The following is a 20,694-nucleotide window of genomic DNA, read 5'->3' on the forward strand; positions in this document are numbered from 1 at the left end:
AAAGTTTTACGTGTTAACATTATATATAAATACCGGCCTATGTCAATAAAAGCATGTATATGTTTATATTTAGGCTTAAATATCTTTTTAGTACTCATTTTCGTAGTGTTTGTTGCGAATGATCCTCATTTTCACATAATGTTTAAATTGGTCCTCATTTTTACCGAATGTTTAGAATGATCCTCATTTTCGCAATTTGTGTTTTATTTGGTTCTTTTCGCAATTTGAGTTAAAAAAAATTGGACATTTTAAATTGAGAAATGATAGGTTGACACCCACATTTAACCACTTTTTTTACCACCTTAAAATTAACTTGTAACCCAAGACAAATTAACTTGTAACCTATGAAGGTGGTAAAAAAAGTGGTCAAATATGGGTGTCAACCTATATTTCTCTTTTAAATTATCTCATGATACTCAAAATGAGAATCAATAGTGCTCAATTCACACACATATATATCTTTTTCGTATAAATAAATTTTCTCTTGTGTGAAAGTGTCTATCCATATCTAATGTTTCTAAGACACTTAAGGGAATAAGTTAAAAGAATTTTATTTAAAATAAATAAAAGATATGATTATTTACTGAATATTTATCATTGAATCAATTATTACCATCGTATATATGTGTAAATATTCAAATTACATACTTGTACTCGATGGGATTGCATCCAATTTAATTTAATTTATATTATTATATTATAATGCATATATTTTTGTATAGTTGAGATATGGATAGATATATTTATCACAATTAAGTAAAATGTTTGTAATATATTAATATATAACGAGGTATGGTGTTTATAGAAATTTAGAATGAAATATGATAATATATAAAGAGGTTTTCCGTTTTAGTGTGTCTACATTTTAAAATTCCAATTTTACTCTTAAAATATAATTATTTATTAAATTTTTTAAAATTGACCGTTATTTTTACAAGTTTTTTATAAAATTATTTATCTCTATTTTTTTTTATTTATCAACAGTTATTCTCTCGTCTTTTTTTGATATATTTCACTTTATTTTTAATTTTTAATAAATATAATTTTATTTTATATATTAACTTAATAACATTATAATATCATCACATACTTATATAATATCACACCTGTTTAAAAAATGCGTATACACAGGCGCTGTCGCGCCTGTGTGTACGCTAGTGTATATATATAACAAATTTATATTTTTCTCTATTACTAATGTTTTGTTTTGGATGTGATACATGAATCCTACAAATGTATGGTGAGGATGTTTACTATATATGTTTCAAGAAACATAAAATGTCATATTCAGTTTGATTTATGAATGCTAAATTAAATAAAAGCAAACCTAAATTTGGTGTTTGAGTTTGATTGGCATTGTGATTTTAGGATCATATATTCCTATTCCTATTAAATTTGTCTATTTTATATATACCAAAGAGTTGGGAGAATTAGGGTTAGGGGTTGGGTCAGCAGTTAATGTTATCGTTGGAGAACCCTACCAACACACAAACTCATCAAAGATTCTTCTCTTTTCTTTTCTTCTCTTCTCTTCTCTGCTTCGTTTCTGTAACTGTGTCTTTCCTCTGTAACCCTCTATTTTGGTTATTTCATACACCATTCCATCTTTTCAAACGTTTCTTTATGCTAGTTCAAGACAAAAGTACCATAAAACCATTTTCATCTGCAGTGATTCATACTACAAATTTTTCTAAACTTTCCCATAACACTATTTTTTCTGCATTACTACATCAAAAAAATTGATATTCTTAGGAACCCACTAGTACTAATATTCACTAAATACACTGTGTGTCCCTTTCAAAAACATAAAGGGGGGCACCTACCCTCTGCAGTGCCCCATTTTCATCCACGTCCCCTTTTCTATTCACAAAATAATCAATGTTGTTAGTTGGTAGATCCAGATCAACATTTCAAATTTAAATTCCTTTCTGCTTTCTGCAACAAACTAAATTATACACACACTATCACGAACCTTATTTATTCCTATTATTCAATCAAAAACACTAACTCTTGTGTTTTCTTTCTGTAATCGAAAACACTAACTATGTCACAATACGTTAATCAACTCAAACCAAAAAATCCGAAGATTATGGAGATATGTAATGAAAATGCTTCTTTGCCTTTTAAAATATAGTAAATGGTTGTGAGAGTTTAATTAGTTCATAAAAAAGTATAGATATTGTTTACTTTAAAGAAAATAAATATATAGAAATTTGGCATAACTAAACAAAAAGCAGAACATAGGCTGAAAAAGGTGAAATGAAATGGCCACATGGCATTGGTATGAAGCTTCACTGTCACACTGGCTGCAGTGAGTAGTGATTAGAGAAGGTCTCATGTCTGGAAAACACTTGGACATCATTCCAAGTGTTAAAATCTCACCTTTTCTTGTTTTTTTTTTTTTTTAAATTTGAATTTAAAATAAAATATTATTATTATTTTTGAATGGTCAAGATCTCATGCAGCATGAGTCACTGTAGAGGCCATGCATTTGCCTGTGCTCAGATTGCCACATTTATTGAGCAACTTTAACACCTTATATGAAATAATGGATTTTCTCTCTCACTAATAATACACTCACACTCACACACTCACACACTTACCAGCTGTATATGATCACTATTCATTACTTATAGAATTTGAGCCCACCCCTCTCACACTGCCATACATCAAATAAGTTCAAGCTTGCATTTTTCCTCCTCTAACATTTCAAGATCTCTCTCTCTCTTCCCCAGCAGCACAATACTAGGTTGTTTTTTGTGTTGTGTTGTGTAGTGTTGTGTTGTTGAGGTTGTTGAGTTTGAGAAAAAATGTTATCATCAGGGTTGGATTTGGAGTACTGGTTAGTGAACCATCCAACCATAAGAAACTTCTCATGGACACCAGGTAAAACCCTTGGATCCTCACCACACTTTCTCTTCTTCACCATTCTCTCTTACCTTTTCTCCACCTTCATTCTCCCACACAGGATCATATCCTCACCCTCCATATCCCCACAGTTCATCAAAACAATCTCAGCCCTCCACAACATCTTCCTCCTCCTCCTCTCCTTCACCATGGCCCTCGGCTGCCTCCTCTCCACCCTCTACCATGCACCTCACCTCCACTGGATCGTCTGCTTCCCCCCCCACACCAAGCCCACCGGGCCTCTCTTCTTCTGGGCCTACATCTTCTACCTCTCCAAGATCCTCGAGTTCGCCGACACCCTCCTCATCATCCTCAGCAACTCCATCCAACGCCTCACCTTCCTCCACGTCTACCACCACTCCACCGTCGTCATCATGTGCTACATCTGGCTCCAAACCTCCCAGACCCTCTTCCCCGCCGTCCTCTTCACCAACGCCTCCGTCCATGTTCTAATGTACGCCTACTACTTATCCTGCGCACTCGGCGTTCGCCCCCGCTGGAAGAAGATCGTCACCAACGTTCAGATCTTGCAGTTCTACTCCAGCTTCCTCGTCCTCGCCGTCATGCTCTACTACCACTTCACCGGTTCCGGCTGCTCCGGCGTCTGGGGTTGGACCTTCAACGTCGTCTTCTACGCCTCTCTCCTCGTTCTCTTCGTCGACTTTCACAAGAAGAGTTACGGCGGTGCATCCTCCAAGAAGAATAATAAACTCGCCGTTAAGCCTCCCAAGACCTTCCTCTGTTCCAATCACACTCACAAGTGATTGCTTCCTACGATTGCCCTATTTATGGTACGACATCATCATCATTATTCTTCCAATTCATTCTTTTTGTGAAATCGAAATCCCATAGCATGCACGTAACCTGGTCGTGAGAACTACCAACATGTCTTAGTCTCTCACCATCATCTACCTGTTTTTTATTCCTCCACTTTTTCTTTTTTCTTTTTTCTTGCTTCTGACTCTTCTGGGAACTTTTGTTGAATGGCAACAAGCCGAATATTGAAATTGGGGTATGTGGGTGGTAAGGATTTGGTTGAGTTTGTGGAATATTTTTTTTTTTTTTTTAAATCGTTTTGTTAATGTGGATTTGTTTACACGCACCATCATTCAGACATTTACCTTAAAAATGGGGACAAAACCTATGTACTCAAGATATATATATATAGTTGGTGTTGTTGTTCCATAAATGTTGGAGTTTATATGTGATAGTGTATAAGTGTTGCCCTAAAAATAGTCTTGTTTCTAGATGAAACTAATGACATCTATGATTATAGATCGGTAAATAAACGTGTTATATATGCATGCATGGCCTAAATAATTAATTAAGTGGCTTTAATTAATCGCGTGTTATTGGTCAAGTAGTGATGACACACAAGTACTTTCGAATTGTGGTCCTAGAACAGCTGCACAACTCATTATCAAAATAAAATTAAACAGCTGCATTTATATTATACCAACTACCTAACAACAATAAAAGACTACTATTCTGCGTTAGATCTTCTACGTAGTACTACTACAATTATTGTTTATTGGAATTGCCCTTTTCCTATAGTTCTAAAGGAATGATGAACTATTTTACAGTGAGACAAAAAAATAATGCTATGGTAATCACACTTTTCTATTTTGTTATATTTTATTATTATTTTTTTAGGTGGAATCTATGTTTTGTTAATTATACTTGTGCGGCTGATTTAAATGATACCGGTACATCAAATACTGTTTACGTGTCGTATTCAATTAATTTGATTCTCGCTCTATATATTCAATCTTATAACTAAATTCACCTTAGCTAGGCCCAGAATGACACCTATCATAAACAATAATCATTAATGTCATCCAAGAGGAGCAACACAAAATTTGGAAAAAAAACTTTAAATATATTACACCCTTTTCCAAGGGCTTTCTTTATTGTAATAGCGATGATTCATGTTTAAACTCATATATATATATATATATATATATATATATATATATATATATATATATATATATATATATATATATATATATATATAAGTTAAAGAAATAATAAAACAGTAATCGAAATGAAATACACGACACGCATTTTTCTACCAAGATTTAAAACTTATATGTTTTTCTAATTGTATTTCAATTGTAATGTAAATAGTAAGTTTAGTACAACATGTATTCATATATTTCATTTTTAATAAAATGAGAAAAAAAATACAATCTTAATACAAAATTTTAGTTCTATTAATTTTGTTCAATTTTATCACTAATGGATTTTTTAAGAAAGAATTTCTTGAAGAAACAAAACATCAATATGAATATAATAACCTACATAAGCATTAACAACATTTTTAATTAAAAATAATAATAAATTTATCAATCTTCTTTATCATCTCAATTGTCGGTAGTTAAAATGAGATTTAGACTCGTATCTACTTTCCTAAGAAGAACATTAATATGGATATAAAGTAGAGGTGGAGGAAAATACATAAGTGTTGTGTATGAATCCATATTTTTCTGTCTGAGACATAACGGATCATATCTGAAATTGTACAGTACTAGGTTTCTATGTGGAAGAAATTTGTTTATATGTTGGAATTTGGTTTGCAGCATTATACTCTACGAAGGAGTTAAGTGATAAATATATATTTTGGATGGAGTATTATATTTAGAAAACAACTTCTATTAAACATATAACTACTTCAAAATGGTTAATTAGCGTAAATATTAATCTATACTTTTTTTTGGTTGAAGTAGTTATATATATATATATATATATATATATATATATTTCATTAAAATTGCTAAAATATAGTTTATGTGGTGGACAATGGTGAAACTATATTGTTATCTAATAGAAAATTTTATTTTTTTCGTAACTTTCACTTGAAAAACTAAGTCGTTCTTGGAGTAAAGATGATTACCACTCTAGTGATAAAAATTTTCTTAATTTTTTTTGGAAAAATAAATTTATTTGAATTGAAGGGGGGTTGGAAAATGAAAGAAAAAGGGAGGGAAAGTAAACAAGCGACATTGATTAGATTAAGAGAAAAATAGTGAAAAATTTATTGGAAATGTAATAGAACAAGTTTTTGATATATATTTTACAAATTAATTTGTAAAAATAAGTTAAAAGATTTTGATGTAAAAATAATTTTTAAATAAACTTGAACTAAAATAAATTTTAAATTAAAATAAAAAAATCATTTTTAAGTCTTAATAAATAAATAAATAATGTTTTAAAATAATAATTTATTAAAAGAAATTGTTCTATAAAATAACAGTCAACATATTCTTAATTACCTATTTAACAAAATCATTAAAAAAAATGAATAAATGTAAGAATGACTTGCACAGCAAAAAAATAACACTAATTTCCTACGAGTCACCATTTTAAATTGGATTCCAGACCTGGATTTGGACAGTTATGATTTACATTTCAAAACTGTATTTTAAGTAGAATTACTGAAATATATATGGATATGCATTGTTGAATCCTTATCACAGTTCTAATTACTGAAATGATATATATCACAAACTTTTTTACACTTCAGTACAAGGATGAAGTCTTAAAACAAGACAACATAAAGAACTTGGAAAAATGAAAAAAGTGCATAACAATTTTAATGAATCGAAGGACATAGCCACTATGACAATGGTGAGCAAGGTATCCTCTGAAATTTTGGCCTTAAGCAAGCAAGGAAAGCTTTTAGTGCTGTCAGTACTCATAGATTCACTCTCTTCTTCACGTATTCGTCAACTCCTTTCATTGAGCATACTCATAAATAGCTCACAAACCTCTCACCCCATGCACGTTGACAATTGCAGACAATGTAATCAAATGTATCAGTGGATATATGGCTAATCATCACAGTCCACTTCTTTTCATCTTTGCTGTTATTTCATCTGGTAATTTCTTAACTTTTATAACCTCTTTATCATGGTCAACCTGTGTGAAGCAAATAAAGCAGACTTGACTCTGGACAAGTGATACTGGTTCTATCATTAATCTTTCTATTTAGGTTCATATATAACTAAAAAGTTTAAACCTTAATTTGACAATTCCTTGTTTCATTTAATGTGTTTGAAAACGACTTCAAAACATTCCTATGTCCATAAAACCACGTTACATCAGGAGAAAAACGCAGTGGCTACAATAGGTGGTAGTGGTCCAATCTGCATAACAGAGTCTTGACTTGACCCGAATGCAGAAACTTTGCTATTATTGGGTGTGCAACTCAGACTGATGATTTGTTTATGCTTAGAACAAAATCCTCATTTGTTTAAGCAACAACTAGGCTTTCCAAAAAAGGGTTATTTTTTACAATCTTAGAAATTTGATCTGTTGAGTGGCAGCACCTGAAACCTGTGGAAGCAGTAAGACTTCAACTATAGTAAATTACTGCAAGGAGACAATATGGCCTGAGATAACAGGAAGTGATAACTTCAGTGGAGATGCATTAAATCCTGGCCAATCAAAAGTGCTGTAGGATGGAGTGGAAAAATATGGGCTAGAACAGGTTGCAACTTTGACAAGAATGGCAATGGCAACTGTGAAACAGGTGCTTGTGGTACCAACATTAACTGCACAGGCCCAGGAACCCCACCTGTTACAATTGCTGACTTTACCTTTGGTGAACCTGATTTTTATTATGTTAGCCTTGTAGATGGATTCAACTTGCCTGTGACAGTAAAAGCTGTTAATGGCACTGGGAACTGCAGCACATTGCTGGCTGTGATGGAGATTTGAGGAAGAATTGTCCACCCTAGCTAGCTTCAAAACAAGGTGACAAAGTTATTGCTTGCTGCAGTGCCTGTGATGTCTTTAACACTGATGAGTATTGCTGCAGAGGCACTTATGGAAACCCTGCTACATGTTTGTCTTCAAACTATTCAACCATGTTTAAGCAGGTTTGTCCTGCAGCATATAGTTTTGCACATGATGATCCCAGTATAATAACATGCTCGGGAGCAGACTTTGTTATTACATTCTGTGGCTTCAGGTAAGTTCATTCTACACAAATAATATTTTTACCCATTCATCATAGATTTGTACAGTATATACAAATCAGAATAATTCTCTACCTTCATCTTCTTAACTGCAATAATTCTTGTTAATATTAATTTTTCATACAGGAACCAAACATTGTGTTCCTATCATGGCAAGACAGTTGCATGCAATGAATCTAATACTTGTAAAGTCAAACCTCGGACATGGTTGGCTCTGATCCTCCCATTGGTATACATGCACACTTCATGGATCACGTGGTAGCAATTCGCATGTAAATTGAATGTTTTCTCAATGTTACACTTTAATGTTTTGTTTTTAATCTCTTTTTTTTTTTGCTTTTTGTTGTATCATTGACTTCTATGTTTCTATGAGTGCAACCGAAATTTACTCCGATGTCTAAGAGCCCTCTACAAATCCAGGCATATAGTTTTATCTGTTGTAATTAATCATGCATTTTCTTCAATGGGAACCAACATTGTTCAACATGAGGAAAAAAGTAAAACTGAAAACTACCCAACTCAGGCGTTCCGTATAACAAATCCAAAGGGAGAAAAAGTTAGTGAAAGACCTTCCTATTTTTCTTTACAAAAGAAATAAAATTGAAACAAAATTTACTTATTTACATTATCTGTCGGCAACACTGAAAATGGTGGCACTAGCTACCTGGACTTTCCACTGCTCTGATTTCCTTGTGATTTTGATTGGTCCTCAATTTCTTTCAAGTAAATTTCTGATCTGGCTTCATTTTGGAAAGGTAAAATTGACACGGGGGCAGCAGGCACCGCATGCCACCGTTCTCTCAAAAATTTGATGAACTTCTGAGCCATTTCTCTCCGAAACTCAAGCTCCCTTGTGAACATATCGAAGAGAAGAAAGGAAAAGATGTACTTGAATGGGACAATGAGGAGTATGGTTGCAGAAAATATCAGTATCATTGCAACCTCAGTAGTTATCTGAAAAAGGTGGCCATATTAAACATCCACAGGAGTAGAGATCAAAATCATGCAAATCAATAAAATAAAAAATCCACCCAAAATCTGATGTATCAGATCATATTAAATAGCCCCCGGAACAGGAATAAGATCAAAATAATAATATCAAATAGCATACCAAAAACTAGTTTGAGCTTCAACTAAAGAACATGTGGTGAATGCAAATCACAACTAGATTTCTCATTACTCTTAATAATATACCTGTGGATGGCCAGAAAGTAAAATAGAACGTATTTTGAGGAGGGAGACATTCACTTGCTGCATAAAATTTTCAACATCACGCATGGCATCTTTTACTGCAATGATCTTTTGAATAGTATTGGATGGGGGCTGATCACGTATTGTGACTTCACCAAAAGATCGTCCAAGGCGTCCTTGCTCTTTAAGGGCCCTGATTGTGAGCATGCCAACTGCCGAAATCATCAGCATCATGGGAAACATATACGACACCAGGTTTCTGGAAAGGAAAACTAAAACATCAGCTCAAACATGGAAGAAATAGGTGCTCAGAAACTATAAACAAGAACATTAATTAGCTTGTCCTGCAAATACACTATCCAAAACATCAACTTGGTTGGAGGGATCAATGAAGACTTATTGTTCTGTTCACCAACAACAACAATAAATTTTATCCAAGTGAGGTTGGTTACATTGATCACATGATGTCATTTGGCTTGGTTAAAAACCAAATTCTCAAAGCAATGTTTTTCACCATGAAATTCATTGTTCACCAAAGCTCGGAAAGTACATTACATTTTATGGTCCTCACATTTTGTGCAGGTCTAAACTGTTATTACAGTTATGTGCATGTACAAAGTAAGTCTTACAGAAATGACATTTAAGTAAATAATTATCTTTCATTACAAAAAGTAAAAGAGAAGCTAGATATCAAATGATCATCATGCTGACTGATGACTGGGAAAACAACAACCATCAATAGCATAACAAAAATGAGGTGAACATCTACCTATAAAGTATTGTATAGGTGAGTCCAAGAAATGCAATAGTCAAGTGTGGCTCCTCCCAATGCCTAAGCTTTTCAAAGTTTTTCGCAATCAAGGCGAAAGGAAACATTAGCTCCTGCACAGGAACAAAGTCAATATCTAAGAGCTTATGATTTTTGGATCCCATTCAAAGAAGAGAACATAAATAAGCAATGAAATATGATGGCCTAAGGCACCATTGCTAATAAGACTTTTGACAGGAATTGAACTCTTCTGCAGTAAACTAAAATGTCATTTGTTATAAGAATGAGTTAAGCATCTCTCCCCGACCAGCAAAGATGCTTAAATTACACTTCCGTCCCCAATTATTTTAAAATATAGGCTCCCCTCCCTCCAAAGATAATAAGTTACACTTTAGTTCCTTTCAACATAAATAAACCTCTTAATGGGGTAGAATAATTGTGAATGTATCAACCATATTACTTTATCATTTTCTACATCTTTTAGTGTCACCACTAAATTAATTTTAAACATCTTCCTGTTGATTTTAGTATCTCAGAAACTAAAAGTTTGAAACACATGTACCAATAGCTTTTAAATTTCCTCTATAAGCTTTATTTTCTTTCTTCTAATGTCACTACTTTCAAACACCACTTTAATTAAGCATATTGAATAGCAATATTAGAACATCAGACAACTCCAGCCACGTTAAAGGATAAAAATACTGTTGTCATGATTCTGGAAATTTCATAAATTAAAAGAATTTGAAAAAGCATTGTAAGAAAACTTTTCAATACTGGCTTTTTATTGCAAAAATAAAGGGATGAGATGAATTTAAATACTTGAATAACAAATTACTGTCCCGTGCTTATACATATTACAGCTATTCCAAAACCCTAATACTGATGATAGTCATGGCCTCATGGAACAATTATACCAGTATCTAGAAGAAATTGTGAGCAATATCAAGCATGCAAACACTACTGCTTTTGAAAGAGCGTATAGATAACTGATTTGAATGTTGCATAATCATAATCAAGTAGTTACTAGTCACTTAAATAAACAAAGGAGATAAGAGAGCAAGTTAAGCATCTCAACCTTGAAAAGATCAATGTTGCTGGGTATGCCTTGCAGAGTTGCAGCATCAATGGTGGCTTGAGTCTTCTCCACAACGTGGTACTTTAGTCTGCTTATTTTTGCTGCTCTTTCTGTGAGTGATAAATCAGCCACAACAAGATTCTTACTCAATATTAAACCTTTTACTGATGTGTTCTTCCAAAAGTTAGTGGAAGTACTTGAACCCCAAGATGGAGATTTCATCCACTTCTGCAAGTAGATACTTCCATCTATGTCAAATACATGGTTGCGGCTATCAGCTATTTCATCAGAAGGTCGAGTTTCTGACTGATTGCGGGTATTTACAAATCCAGTAACTAGTGGACCTCCCCAGTAGTTAACAGCTAAAGTTTGGAGGACAATGTCACCAAGTGGTGCATTCTGTAAATATGAGAACTGAACAAGTTTGGTGGGATTGTCAAGCAACTTCCGCAAATATTGAAGGGCTTGGAGTCTAGCAATACCATTAATAGCAGAGGTTGTAGCCCTATCACTTCCTTTGCGAGCTCCATATACATTAAAAAGCGACTCATCATACGCATCAGGTCCATACTCACGTATGAACCTGTGCAAAGTGATGACTTCATTTATAAATGCATGCCAAACATCCCTCTTCATCTCACCTCCTAAATCAATGAATTCCAGCACCCACCTATTCAACCTAAGTAAGAATATAAAAAGAAACAGAAAATACATTATTTTAAAACGAGCAGCAAAGCACTACAGGTGAAAGTGGAGAACAAAACTTTGGTGTTTCAGTTATTTTATTTATACATAAAAAATCTCCTACATCTCCTTATGCACCTCATCTTATGGGAAAATGGAGATAACCTGGAGAGTACGATATTCTACATAACTTTTATCACCTGAGTATTTAGAATGTTTAGTTGGACTTCATCTTTTTTACCCAGACATACTTTTCTGATAAAGCTGAGTTCTATTTAACAAGACTCATTAGAAATAATAAAAAAAAATGCAGGAAGAAGCTTACTCACTTTGTCTCTGAGCCAGAGGAAACAGAAACAGCAGAATCAAAAAGTGAAGACCCTAACGGCCCAACCTTTGCCTTCTCTACTTGTGAGCCATTACTTGTAAGATCCAATCTCATGGCTCTCTTCTCCCCCAGTATGCTAACTGTCTGGAACATATAGATTTGAAAAGAACAATCAAACAAGATGGTGATTACTTTTTTTATCATACAAACTCTTTGATCTATAATCAATCATTGATTCAACTTTCACACACATTAGCAAGCAAAGAAACCATTCAGTTTTCACCATCAATCTTATTTTAGCATTATCTACAGTGAACAGTTTCTAATGGTTAACTGTCTTAATAATTTCTCAAAGATCAATCACTAACAAAAAACAACTAAACTACAAAAGTGACTTATAAGGTGAGTTTTGCACTCACTTTTATACTATAATTTGATCATATCTCTAGTTAATGTGAGATCTTAAACGCATCCTCTCACTTTGAGGTTTGAATATTTCAAGTGTGAGGCTGGATATTTGTGGGTAGTCTAATAGGGGGGGCCTATAGTGGATGACACCTTAGGTCCAACAAACATTGCTAAGTTGGGTTTTAATACTTTAGAAAGTAGATTTAGACTTCATTCAACCAACAAAACCAACTTATAATGTAAGGTTTATACTCACTTATATATATTATACTTTGGTCATAATACTAAAATGTGGGATCTCCAATATTTTCTCAAAGCTAAAATCCTATTCTCACATTGTTTACTTGACTTGAAACCACGAAGGGAGTTCCACTGGACCTATCTCTTGTAGAAATCAATTGGATCTTGTGAATTGAAGTTTTTATGAGACTATGAGCAGCCTTTAAGAAAGCTAATTCTATTAAGGAACAAATACAATCTTTCCATGTTAAGATGGTTGCAACCTTTAAAATACTACTCTAATAACAACCATAGTATAGAATCATAAAATACCTCAAAATAGATTGCTTTATCTGTTAGAGTAAGTTTGCCAGGCCAGGCCAAATTATTCTCCCATTTCAAAACAGGTCGCTTACTGTTGGAACTAGTGCATAAAATTCTCTCCTGAGACAGTTGAGGAAACTCTGGAATCTGATACGATATCTGCTTTTGACGCACTCTACAGTAATATCAGTACAAGTTTAGCACAAAAAAGTTGTCATACAGAGAATGTCTAGAAGTTCTGAGAGCATTGTGGCGCTATTAAGCAAAGAGCGTGTCACAGAACAAACCATAAAATGAAAAATGCAACTAAAAAGTATATCATCTCTTTATATTTTATATTTCAGCAATAGACTCAAGCAACTGTACCATATTTAGGTCTATGAACTACAAAGATCTTTACCATATGAAGCATCTGAACTAACAGTGAACCTTTAATACAACAGATTTATTTCGTAATAGCTTACATAAACCTTCATTATAGCAAATTAGAAAATTCAAGAGAAAATAAGAGAGGAGTCGTCTGAAGCAATGGCATTATAAACAGAAAGTGCAAACAAGTGAATAAAAGATGAAACAAATAATCATGACAATTAAGAGGGTCGTTTCACAAAAAATCTTAATTCCCTCATCATGCAAAAAAGATATTTCATTCTTTCATGCACTAATTATCTAGATAAAATGAGAATACCTAGTGCATTAGAAGAATTTGAGATTTGTAAATTGGAAATTACACATCATTTATATTTCATAAACTTGGAAGTCAAAAACACATGTTTCTTGGATGTCTTCTAAGATCATCACATCATTGACAAAAAGATGAATAACAACTCACTTGACAAACTCGTTAATGTAATTCAGCCATGAGCTCACAGAAATGCCCTCTTGATTGCCAGCAAGAGCCTTGAAAAGATTGTGCACTGTGGGATGGTCAACCACACCAGAGATTGCAGGAGCAATACGAACAAAAGCCTCCTCAGTGACAAGTTTATTCTGCTAAGCCCACAAAAAATTACATATATGAAGTGATCTCTCAAAATCATAAAGAAAAATGAAATAATGCAATTGTTTGTGATGAAGAAAATAGCTAGGAATCCTTGAACCAAAATATCTCCCAACTTCAATGTTCTATTGTGATATCATTGATTGAATTCATGAGATTGATCAAATAACTTTTCCCTAGATTATCATTCACAAGATGGACACACTTTTGTCGTGCAACAGGGTGGATACTTCATATTTAAAAGTAAACTACTTTCTAGTTAGTCATCTACATCACCCTTAGAAGTTCAAACATTGTGGTACAGTGCAAAAGGCAAACTAGTGGGAGAATTCCTGGCAAAATGCTATCACTCTTCACATATCTCCCATATGCAATCACCAGCAAATTCAATGCTGGTAGGACACCTGAATTACATTAACTAAAGGAAAGAACTGAACCTGTAAAGAAGTCTTCTCTGCATTGCTGGAAAGGTTGTCGGTATAAGGATTGTCCCAGGCAACCATGGTTATGAATATCAACCTCTGGAATGCAGGGTCCTACAAACACGTCCAAAAGCAATAAACATTGCATTTCCCTTTTGGAAATAAAAGAATAAAGTTTATTTGGCATTACAGCATCTGATAATTAAATGGGAGAAAGTAAAAATAAGAAATCCAGTAAGTTAGGCTTCTCCTATCATTGCTGATTTTTTTACCATTCAAATTCCCAAAAAACAATTTGTTTTACAGCAATTTTTCAGAAAATTATTTCATGGTATGTGTGTGCTTCAGTTAGGAACCAAAAAGAAAAATAATAGAAAGATTTTTATGGAATAGTATGAAAAGAACAAGAAAAATGAGAGGAATCTCTTCTCCTTCTCTTTACATCCTAACAGCTTCCGTCTTTTGGAGGGAGGTTGCACTATTCTTTACCACTAGATAGGTAGGAGAAAGTGCTGAGTTGATGCTAGTGAAATTGATGACCAGTGACTCCAAAACAATACACATGATGAAGAGCTCGTCAAACAAGGTCAGGGCTCAGGTATAAACAACTATTGATGAGATTGAGGATTCACATTGAGGTTTTAGGTGCAAAGCAACTGGAGATGTCACAAACATATACACATGAGACTTGGTACTCCTGAGGTAGACAACCAATCAGCTTGGACCACCTTCAGTGGTTAGCTGGCATTTGATGAAATGCTTAACCAGCTTGTTCGTGCTAATAAGAAACGAGGATTTAGTGGTCCTCATACAGCTGGAAAAGGCTAGAGCAGAATGGCAGTAAAAACATGGGAAGGAGGAGTGGTGTTAATCAGATGAAAAGAAAAATATGCAGATATATGAAATACAAAACATTATTTTGTTTGTTTGAAAATTGTGTTCAGTAAATCAACATTAAAACATATATAATGAACAAGGAAAAAAAGGCTTTCCCCTAATTTTACGAGAAAAATAAAATGATAAAACAAAAATACCATATGCATGTCTGATGAAATTATGAGGAGCTTTGATAAAATAAAACAAAACAGAAAATGAACTTCAGAACATGACTTCCAACATACCATAAACAGAACAATATTCTATACCTGGAGGGAAGGATGAATAGCAGAACCATCTCTAGACAAAAATCTGAAGCAGCAATATTCAACCAAATTACGGGCATCATTATATACAGATTCAGGCACCAGAGCTCCAAATATTTTCTGCATTTTCTTACCAGTCAATCCATTCATCCTGCAAATCTTATTTTTAAAAGGTCAAATAATAATTTCTATATCAGTTTGATAGGCATGAAGCAAGCAAGCAACACAAAAAAGACAAGACCCTTGTTAATGGTGCTTCATAGGATCCAATTTTCCGTTGAAATTAAATTAAAATAAGAAAACACGTGCCAACTGGTTGATAATAGCTCATAATCTCACATGGCAACAGCCCTCTCTGTTAAGATCAGAGGTGGGTGTACTTGATGCAGTGGTTTCATTCCTCCACAAGCCCCTGGGAATTCAGACTTCATTGGACTTGAGAAATAAACATCCAGAATTCCAAATAAAGATAAAAGTAATTTGGTTTCAAAGGCAGATTTGAGTACAAACGCGGTTTCCCTTCTCCCCAAACAGAAAATCTCCTGCCTTCGAAACACTAGGAATAACAGTCTAATATCTTAAGTCCCTTTCAGAAGTCTGCAACACTTCCTATAGATCACTAGATCTGTGACATCAAAACCTGTAACTGCCTAATCCAAACTTAATATGAAAATAACTGTTTAATACATAACTATCCAATCAGACATTCTATATAACCCAGAAAATAAAAGTAATATACATCCTAATAGGAAAGCTGTTTAGCTACACATTTTAGTAAAAATGATAAATTGAAAAATACATTCTTGAATATCAGTCATAGCTCCCCTCATAGCTAGCAAGAAACACATTTCTTATTTTTGGACTAAAGAAAACAACTTAAGAAACTACTGAAATTATCAGAACCAATATGTTATCATTTTAAGGCAAAAGAAAAGGAAGAGCAGAAAATATACATTATGATGTGTCTTCTCTTATTGCACTATTTTTTTCTGTAATTTTGAGAATAAATAATTTTACCATGAATTCCAATTGCAAAAGTAAAAACATATTTCATAGAGCACTTCATTTATATACTCTGATCTTGAATTTGCTAATGTATAACCTTTTTGATGAATGCACTTCACTTATATACTTCAGTATAGAATTTGTTAATGCATAATCCCTTTGATGAATGCATTGACCCAATGACCAAATAATGATTTAAGTGTATTCACCTGCTGAATTGTTCAATACAAATTACAGCAGCTAGAGAAAGAACCCCACTTGGCGTTCTGCGGTCAATTGTCTGCTCTATCATAAATATGTCTTCCATGATTTGAAATCCAAAATCATTTACAGGATCAGGCTTCTTACTTTGACCAGGTTTTGCAAGTGGAAAAGTCACTTCATTCAAAAAATTTTGGGTCCTTGACATCAATACATTCAATCTTTCTTGAATAGAACCTTTGAAAAGGAAATCGAAGTTTAATAATTCAAATAAGCAGCCAGAATGAGAGGCACACAAAAATATACACTATAAATTTAGAGATGTTATATCCTTTTAACCTCCTCCTAGTTTCACAAACTTTAAAAAAGAAAGAGGAAAAACATTTAATATTGAGAATTGGAAAATAAGCTGATTTATGATGAGAATTTAGATACTAAAAGCTAAAGTTCCAAGTAATCACATGCAACAAGAAAACAGCTCAGGCACAAGGTTATCAAGTGGAGATTCAAAATGTGAATTGTCAAACTAGCTTTTTGAATCTTGAGTCATAATTTGAACTGAATGATAAGATTCAAAGACAGTGAAAAATAGCATCAAATATATCACAGATTATACATACTGTTCAATAAAATAATTTTAAACTAGAAATAGACCTTATATCTAAGTTTGTAAACTTGGTAAAGGCTCTACTTTGAAATAAAGAAACCAAACAATGCAATATCCCATCAGAGTGCATAAATTGAATGAGTAAAATGACATATAAAGTAGTGGAATAACCAAGTAAGATAAGTTCAAAAGTGTTCCTTCATTTCCTTTTCCATTTTAACAATTTAAACTTATATAACTTTCCAATTCGTTTCATGAAATTTGGCAAAAGAAAAACAATTGTTGAACTGTAAGATTCACCAATTACTTCATGTACAGTAAGATCGAAAGTCATTTGAGATTCATCTTATGATACAAATGGATATGCAGCAAAATTGCATCGATAGGAAGAATGAAGTAAGTAAACAACTGAATAGATGTGTCAGGTGTGGCCATGAATGAGAGAAAAATTATTAGTAAAACATAGTAATTTAAAAATAATTGCATGTGAATTGAGCATGGTTGAAAACAAGCATAAGAACCACACATGTAATCTGATCAAACCAAACTCAAACAAGAAGCTTAAAACACGTGATGGCACTTTGAGCATAAGAATTCAGAAGAGAAAGTACCAGTACTTATGTCATTTAGCTTCCATTTATCCCCTAAAGACTGTGGCACAAACTTGAACGGAAACTTTTGCTCTGAGAGTATTCTTCGTGAATACTTGTATGCAAGAAAACCTCTCTGTGCAGAAATCGTGTATCTAGGTGATGTCCCCAACTGGGTCATCGGAAACTTTGACCCCATCATATATTTTCCTTAGTTTCGTACTCAAGATTCAAACTTTGAGAAGCACCCAACAATAAACAGAGAAATAACTGCTTAAAACAGAAGATTGTGAGACTTGAGAGAGAGAAAATGATAGAGATCATCCATTCATGCTTTCCATGTTCTTTTCATTGCTCTGCTTGTGTATGTGGTCTTCTTCGGCAAAAGAAAAACATCTAATTATTAATTGTGTTATTTAAAAAATTAATAATTAGTATTTTATTCGGAGTCATCACATGTACAGTGAGAGATGATCCATCTTCCAAGGTCTAACCGAACAGCCAATAAAATTAGTACGAGCAATAAATATCTTCTGTCATATCTTCTGTCTGGTATTTAGAAAAAGATACAAGCTTTTTATTCAAAAATAGACATGTACAAAATAAACAAATAGTATTTCCAAGCATGATTTTCATTTTACATTTTTAAAATATTTTACCTAAATTTTCTATGTGTGGAAATGACTTAAGAATATATATAGTTTAAATTTAATTTTCATATTTATTCCTGGTTAAGTTTAAACAAATAATTATATATGCAGTCCATACTATTTTCATTAATTTAACAATAATAATATTAAATATATATTTTTAATATAATTTGAGGAATTTATGTAATTTTAAGCTTTCATATAACTTTTATTATATTTTTAGTTAAAAGTTATAAAAACTACATTACAGATCATAAAAAAAATCTGACATGGTTGCATCAGAGTTTAAACACAATATCATTTACATTCACATAAGTTGAAAGAGAGAGTATTCAAATAATATAATAGTTAAGTTATCATTTTTTCATTATTAATATAATTTCCATACTTTTTATTAAATATTTATAGTTTAGTAGTTAGGTTTTTTTATTTTCATTGAAAAAACAAATGATACATCTTTCTCTTATATGAGATATTATTACACTTCAATTAAATTGTTATCTCCTTTTTACCTTAAATGTTTTTGTTATTAATCATTTTATATTATTTTGGATATTTATATTGATATAATATTTTCTTAAAATACTTTGATTAGTATCACAATTCTTTAAATATGTCTAACAACCGGTTCATATAAGTATAATACGATCAAAAGTTTTTAAAATAAAAGAATAAAGTGATGGGGAAAACAACAAACAATATACCAGAGAATGCAGCGGATATAATTTTCCCTAACTTGCAAGAATATATGAGGAGCAATAATCAAAGAGCAGCAATAATAAATCACCAAAAGCACAAATAAAGGCACCAAGATTTTTAACGTGGAAAACCCCTCAAATCAAGGGTAAAAACCACGAGTCGTCCAGACCAAAGTAATAGCTTCACTATGATCAACAAGAGTACAAAAGAGTCTCAATCAATAACACAAATTAGTGTCAACACCCAACCAAATAACAAAGCAACAAAGCTCTCAAATAGAGAAGAACAAGAGGGGAAAACCTCTACAAATCACTGCTGCAGTGCGAAATTAATATCTCCCAACTCAGACCTCGTATCAAAGATCCGACCGGTCAGAATGAAGAGCAATGAGTTCCGAACCTGCTGTAAAAGTTTCAGCCCGATCCAACGGTGAACGAATCCGTAACGCCGATTCTACTGTGACAGCTCTGTGAAAAACGTGAACAGAATTTTCCCTCTACCTCTCCCTCTATGTGTTAGGGCTTTCAGTGTGTTCTGACTCTATTGTTCTGCCTCTCTCTTTTTTATAGCCTCCTCTCCACTAGGTTAAGTGAGACATGAGCTTCTCAAATTTTGGGCCTTTTCTCCACATAGGAAGGGAGCTCAATACCCAACAAATCTCCCCCTCACAACTATGTGGAGATAACCGCCAAACCGGCGATCTCACAACAAACTTCAAACTTTCCTCTTGGCAATGCTTTAGTCATCATATCAGCACCATTATCATCTGTATGAACTTTTTTCAACTCCAACAACTTAGCATCCAAAGCATCACGTATCCAATGATACCTCACATCAATATGTTTGGATCTAGAATGAAAAGTTGGATTCTTACCAAGATGGATAGCACTTTGGCTATCAACGAACAATGAATAGTTATCTTGCCTAAAACCAAGCTCCTGCAAGAATTTCTTCAACCATAACAACTCCTTGCATGCTTCAGTAATAGCAATGAACTTTGCCTCTTCAAAACACTCAGGTTCTCCACCATCAGTCAAGGTTATGTACTCATCACAAGAATACCTTGTAGAAGGTTGTTTCTGTCTATTAGACCTCCTGAGTTGGACTTGAGGTGATTCAGATATATCACCAAGATCATCATCATCATGTTCCTCTTGAGCATCATCAATTGGAACCTCTACTCCACTTCCAACTTGTTGATCATCAACATCACCATGTTGCTCATTGTCTTGAGCTTCCGTTTGAACATTCTCCAAATTGTGAGCGGGCAACCTCATCGGATTACCATCAGTGAGATTACTGTCTTTCTCGGGTGTGGTCTTCTCCACCTTATCAATGTCTTCAATGGTCTGGTCTTCCATGAATTGTACATCACGGCTTCTAACAAGCTTCTTCTCAATAGAATCATAAAACCTGTAGCCAAATTCATCCTCACCATAGCCAATAAAGATACATTGTCTTGTCTTTTTATCTAACTTGGATCTTTCATCC

General features: G+C 33.4%; 2 protein-coding genes and 1 pseudogene across 7 annotated transcripts; 2 read left to right on the forward strand and 1 right to left on the reverse strand.

Moving 5' to 3' along the window:
- Positions 1-2,498: 2,498 nt before the first annotated feature.
- LOC114189115 (fatty acid elongase 3-like) lies at positions 2,499-4,096 on the forward strand. Its single transcript, XM_028077822.2, has one exon. It carries the CDS (start codon positions 2,811-2,813, stop codon positions 3,669-3,671), a length of 861 nt encoding a protein of 286 aa, XP_027933623.1. The 5' UTR covers positions 2,499-2,810; the 3' UTR covers positions 3,672-4,096.
- Positions 4,097-6,480: 2,384 nt separating this feature from the next.
- Positions 6,481-8,214, forward strand: LOC114188634 (pathogenesis-related thaumatin-like protein 3.5; annotated as a pseudogene).
- A 103-nt stretch (positions 8,215-8,317) lies between these two features.
- Positions 8,318-18,252, reverse strand: LOC114187848 (chromosome-partitioning protein, putative (DUF639)). Of its 6 annotated transcripts, XM_028076229.2 has the most exons (12): positions 17,876-18,252; positions 16,666-16,894; positions 15,791-15,863; positions 15,455-15,610; positions 14,325-14,423; positions 13,720-13,877; positions 12,897-13,062; positions 11,938-12,080; positions 10,925-11,603; positions 9,850-9,962; positions 9,084-9,339; positions 8,318-8,843 (listed from the first exon to the last, which is right to left on the reverse strand). In XM_028076229.2, exons 1-12 carry the CDS (start codon positions 18,054-18,056, stop codon positions 8,550-8,552), a joined length of 2,547 nt encoding a protein of 848 aa, XP_027932030.1. In that variant the 5' UTR covers positions 18,057-18,252; the 3' UTR covers positions 8,318-8,549. The 6 variants fall into 6 exon arrangements, with proteins under 6 accessions (XP_027932030.1, XP_027932032.1, XP_027932031.1 ...); XM_028076231.2 differs by lacking the exon at positions 16,666-16,894 and having other exon boundaries at positions 15,455-15,602; positions 17,876-18,251; XM_028076230.2 differs by lacking the exon at positions 15,791-15,863 and having other exon boundaries at positions 15,455-15,602; positions 17,876-18,251.
- Positions 18,253-20,694: the final 2,442 nt, after the last annotated feature.

This window comes from Vigna unguiculata, chromosome 6 (genome assembly GCF_037176805.1).
Source record: "Vigna unguiculata cultivar grain cowpea cultivar isolate G323 ecotype 2 chromosome 6, ASM3717680v1, whole genome shotgun sequence".
Lineage (NCBI taxonomy): Eukaryota > Viridiplantae > Streptophyta > Magnoliopsida > Fabales > Fabaceae > Vigna > Vigna unguiculata.